Source organism: Hylobates moloch, unplaced genomic scaffold (assembly GCF_009828535.3).
Source record: "Hylobates moloch isolate HMO894 unplaced genomic scaffold, HMol_V3 SCAFFOLD_3286, whole genome shotgun sequence".
Taxonomy (NCBI): domain Eukaryota; kingdom Metazoa; phylum Chordata; class Mammalia; order Primates; family Hylobatidae; genus Hylobates; species Hylobates moloch.
In genome coordinates this window covers 1,692-6,888 of record NW_026655561.1, presented here as the reverse complement: position 1 = coordinate 6,888, position 5,197 = coordinate 1,692, and the positions used below count along the sequence as shown (strand labels likewise).

At 48.7% G+C, this 5,197-nt stretch overlaps 1 protein-coding gene across 1 annotated transcript; it reads right to left on the bottom strand.

The window, feature by feature from the left end:
• Positions 1-289: 289 nt before the first annotated feature.
• LOC116465132 (arylsulfatase L) lies at positions 290-4,071 on the bottom strand. Its single transcript, XM_032148322.2, has 3 exons — positions 3,882-4,071; positions 2,529-2,650; positions 290-956 (listed from the first exon to the last, which is right to left on the bottom strand). The coding sequence occupies exons 1-3, from the start codon at positions 4,031-4,033 to the stop codon at positions 598-600; spliced, it is 633 nt and encodes a 210-aa protein (XP_032004213.1). The 5' UTR covers positions 4,034-4,071; the 3' UTR covers positions 290-597.
• Between the last annotated feature and the right edge of the window lie 1,126 nt (positions 4,072-5,197).

The window sequence follows — 5,197 nt, the reverse complement described above, 5'->3', positions numbered from 1 at the left end:
TTTTTTGATAGAGACAGAGTTTCACCATGTTGGTCAGGCTGGTCTCGAACTCCTGACCTCAAGTGATCTGCCTGCCTCTGTCTCCCAAAGTGCTGGGATTACAGGTGTGAGCCACTGCGCCTGGCCAATGTTTATTGTTCATTTCTACTTTTTCTTGCCTTTTCCTTTGTTTTTCACAGGGGGAAACTATTCATCCTTATGCGAATAGATATCTTAACATGACGCTGAAGTTTGTTTCATTTTTTTGTTTTCTTTCTTTTTTGAGACAGGGTCTTGCTCTGTTGCCCAGGCTGGGGTGCAGTGGTACAATCATAGCTCAGTGCAGCCTTCAACTCCTGTGCTCAAATGATCCTCCTGCCTTAGCCTCCTGAGAAGCTAGAACTACAGGTGTGTGCCACCATGCAGGCTAATTTTTTTATTTTTGTTTTGTAGAGCTAGAGTTTCATCATGTTGCCCAGGTTGGTTTTGATCATGGGAGTGATCCTCCCGTGGTGGCCTCCTAAAGTGCTGGGATGACAGCCACCATGGCCAGCTGGTTTGTTTCAATTTGAGTAAGAAAATTTAGGAATCGGGGCTCCAGCTTTTCACTGCAGACATTTATTGTGGGTCATCTTCCCTAAGGCACCAGCAGAGGGGGAACGGGCCACAGCAGGGCTGCAGCCACGGTCTCCAGATGTTGCCCAGCCTGTCCAGCTGCAGAGGAACTGGGCTGAGTGTCCGCTGGTGTTCCCGCACCGCCTGCTGGACTCGTTCCATCACCTGATAGAACGCAGGCTCTGAGGCTGGTGTGAGGATGTGGGTCTCAGAAGGGTCTCTTGACAGGTCAAAGAGCAAAGGTGGATCATGGTGGACTACTTTTTCTCCAAAGCACGGGCAGACCTTTCTTCCATAGCAGGCACCGGCTCCCTCTGGCTGGAACACCGGGGTCACAAAGTGGACTTTCCACATTGTTCCTCCTGGTGGAAAGACAATAATTACAGAGTTGGCATAGAGAAATAGGGTGCATTGCTGGAGAATGGCCTCTTCATAGGGCTAAAAGGTAGGCATAACCCAAGCATCCGTCGATGGATGGACAGATAAACAAAACATGGTACATCTTAACGGCATACTGTGCAGCTATGAGAAGGAATGACACACTGACGCAGGCTGCAACATCAACGAACCTTCAAAATACTACGCTCAGAGAAAGAAGTTACAAAAGAGCACACACTGCATAATTCCATTCATATTGAATGTCAAGGATAGGGAAACACATAAAGACAGGAAGTAGAGTAGTGCTTTCCAGGGTCTGCAGGGTGTGAAATGGGGAGTGACTGCTGATAGGAACAGTGTCTGCTTTTGGCGTGATGAGAATGTTCTGGAGCTACATAGACGTGGAGGTTGCACAACATTGTGAAAGCACGAAGTGCCTGTGAATTGCACTCAGTCAGTTTTTTCTTTTCTTTTCTTTTTTTTTTGAGACAGAGTCTTGCTCTGTCACCCAGGCTAGAGTGCAGTGGTGCAACCTCCGCCTCCTGGGTTCAAGTGATTCTCCTGCCTCAGCCTCACAAGTAGCTGGGATTACAGGAGTGCGCCTGTAATTGTTCACAAAGAAGATGAAATCGTGTTAAGGTCAGGTGATTAAAACATTTGGAAGCACATCTAGATGCATAAAATAGACTACAAAAGGCTGGGCGTGGTGGCTCACACCTGTGATTTCAGCATTTTGGGAGGCCAAGATGGGTGGATTGCTTGAGCCCAGGGGTTGCCTGGGCAACATACTGAGACCTTGTTTCAATTTAATAACTAAAGGATAATTGGAGACCAGGCGTGGTGGCTCACGCCTGTCATCCCAGCACTTTGGGAGGCCGAGGAGGGTGGATCACTTGAGGCCAGGAGTTCAAGACCAGCTTGCCCAACATGGTGAAACCCCATCTCTACTAAAAATACAAGAAATTAGCCAGGTGTAGTGATGGGCACCTGTAATCCCAGCTACTCAGGAGGCTGAGGCAGGAGAATCACTTGAACCCGGGAGACTGCAGTTGCAGTGAGCCGAGATCGCGCCACTGCACTCCAGCCTGAGCGACAAAGACTAGTCTCAAAAAAATAATTACAAAAAAAAAAAGAAAAAAAGGAGACTAGAAAAGTCTTGAACACATGTGTGTGCAAGCATGTGTGTGTGCATGTGTGCGTGCATGTGTGTATGCATACGCGTACATGTGTGTGTGATGATGATAAAAGTTGCACTTCATATAGTGCAGGGAAGAAAGAATGAAATATAGCCCATACATGGTGCTTAAACTATAGGTAACAACTCCCCATCGTTTTAAGACGATTGGCAGGTGATCTCAGAAGGCATGTCGCTGGAGTGAGAGGGACACATATTGACAAAAGCTAAATTTAAAAAGCTCGTGGAGAACAACGGAAGCGCGGAGACGTGGAGATGGACTCGAATGCAGCTCCATCGCCAGCCTGTTCTAGGGCACGGTGCTCTCCTGCACAGACGGACTCTTCCCCGAAGGGTGTTAGGAAGGGGCTCCCCTACTCACTGTCCCGCTGATGCCACCTGGCTGCGTGCAGAAACCTCTCACAATAATGCATCAGGAACTCGTGCTCTGAGTGCTGGGCTGTCCCCAGGAGCAAGGGCAGAAGGTCTTGGCCGTCAATCACTCTGCAGGAAGGAACAAGGCATGGCTCAGGGTTGGAACAGGGACTTTGGACATTTGTCCCTCCAGCATCCACCAGTCCCAGCCCCAGGTGCTGCACTCTCCTTATGTTGTATCAGTGGAGGGAAAGTCTAGTGTGAACGCAGATGGATGGGAGGCATGTGTGTGCATTAGCACGCTTAGAAGAAGAATGCACCAGCTGCCCACGTTAGTCACCACCAAACGTCACCTTTGGCTAAAAAGTAATTAACTGGCCGGGCACAGTGGCTCACGCCTGTAATCCCAGCACTTTGGGAGGTCGAGGCGGGTGGATCACCTGAGGTCAGGAGTTCGAGATCAGCCTGGCCAACATGGTGAAACCCCGTCTCAACTAAAAACACAAAAATTAGCCAGGCGTGCTGGTGTGTGCCTGTAATCCCAGCTACTCGGGAGGCTGAGGCAGGAGGATCGCTTGAACCCAGGAGGTGGAGGTTGCAGTGAGCCTAGATCACACCACTGCACTCCAGCCTGGGAAACTGAGTGAGACTCAGTCTCAAAAAAAAAAGAAAAAAAAAAAAAAAAAAAAAGGAAAGCTGAAAGAGCCAGCACCCAAAGGCTGGAAAGTAACAAAAGCCCACTAAGAGTTCTGCCCAGGCCTTTCCTGGACCTTGAAGCGCGACAAAATAATTCTTAACAGGACCCATTTAGGATTAACACATTTTATTGGGGGTCTGAAGATACTCCCCAGGCCTCCACAATGAAGTTGTATTGAGAGTCTAAAGGAACTCCCCAAACCTCCATCATTTAGCAGGAGACAAGATAAGGGTAATCACCCCAGCACCTGGAACCATCTAGATTAAGTCAATTTACTGAGGCTCCAGAGGAAGGTCCTCAGGACTCAGACCTTAGTTATAGATTAAAGGAAGTTGAATCACTTATGTCTTTAGATGAATACACACTTACATGTGCATATACAGCTTAGAAGATATAGAAGCTCTGGAAAACTTTGTAATTTGGAGTTGGTCTAGTGATAATTTCCAGCCCTTCTCCCCGTATCTGGTTACAGAAATAAAACTCCTTTCTTTCCTCGTTCATTTGCATCTCGTTATTGGGCCATGAGAATAAGCAGCCCGACCCTCGGTTTGGTCCGGGGACAATTTCATGGACGCCTTACTGCAAAGCCGAAGTGACGTTTTCATTTGCCGTAAGTGTTGCTGTGTCTGCAAAGCTGCATTGTTTCTTTGGGTTGTTCTGTACCTGTCCTGGGGCACCTCGCCGCCCGCCAGCTGGACCACGGTGGGGAAAACGTCCATCAGGCTCGTGGGCTCGCCAATCACTCGGCCGGCCGGGAGCACCCCGGGCCAGCGGAAGATCCCAGGCACGCGGATCCCACCTTCCCATCCTCCCATGCCCTTCCCACCTGTGTTTGAACAGAAACAAAAGAAAGTGGTTAAAAACCAGAAATAGGTGCTCAGCCTGGGTGATTTAACTTTTCTGCTTGTTTAACTTGTTTTAAGTTTCTCTCTCCCTTAGTCTCTCAATTTCTCTCTCTCTCTCTCTCTCTGTTTTAGTGACATTAAAACATTCAATCTCGTGTAGTTCCCCTGTAAAGGTTTGATTTAAAATTTTTTATTAACCTTGTTGTTGGTTAGTGTGCATTGGATTAAGTTAGGTCCTTCACTGCAAATGACTCTTGTTCTTATAAGAGGAGACACAGACACAGAGGAGAAGGCCACGTGGAGACGGAGGCAAAGGCTGGAATGATGTGGCCACAAGCCCAGGGACACCTGGAACACCCAGGCGCTGGGAGCGGCAGGAAGGATCCTCCCCTAAAACCTCAAGAAGAAAGTGGATACAACTATAATGTATTGAATGGTGACCCCAAAACATGTTCATGTCATATCTCCCAGGGCCTATAAATGAGACTTGATTTGGAAATAGGGGGTTTGCAGATAGAATCAAGTTAAGGACCTTGAGATAATCCTGGATTAGGGTGGCCCTAAATGCAATGACAGATGTCCTTCTAAGAGACAGGAGAGGAGACACGGACACAGGGAAGAAGGTCACGTGGAGACGGAGGCAGAGACTGGAGTGATGCGGCCACAAGCCCAGGGATGCCTGGAGCCCCCGGTAACTGGGAGAGGCAGGAGGGAGCCTCCCCCAGAGCATCCAGAAAGAAGTGGATTCAATTGCAGTGGATTGCACTTTAGTCCTCCTGAAAGATATATCCACACCCTGATCCCCAGATTCTGTGAGTGGGACCTTATTTTAAAAAGGGGTCCTTGTAGATGCAATTAAGTATCTCAAGATCATTGTGGAGAAGGGTAGACTCTAAGTCCAATGACAGTGTTCTAAGAGACAGAAGAGGAGACACAGATACAGAGGAGAAGGCCACATAGAGACGGAGGCAGAGACTGGAGTGATGTGGCCACAAGCTCAGGGACACCTGGGGCCCCCAGGAGTTGGCAGAGGCAGGGAGGAGCCTCCCCTAGAGCTTGTGGCGGGAACATTCCCCTGAGACACGTCGATCTCAAACTCCTGGTCTCCAGGGTCCAGGACAGGATAAATTCCTG

Bases quoted from the DNA above. Each gene is read 5' to 3' on its own strand.
- LOC116465132 (XM_032148322.2), bottom strand. From the start codon at position 4,033: ATGGGAGGATGGGAAGGTGGGATCCGCGTGCCTGGGATCTTCCGCTGG. The intron at 2,651-3,881 runs GTACAGAACAAC...TCCTTCCTGCAG, and splicing joins GGCGAGGTGCCCCAGGACAG to AGTGATTGACGGCCAAGACC. The intron at 957-2,528 runs GTGAGTAGGGGA...TCTTTCCACCAG, and splicing joins CAGGTGGCATCAGCGGGACA to GAGGAACAATGTGGAAAGTC.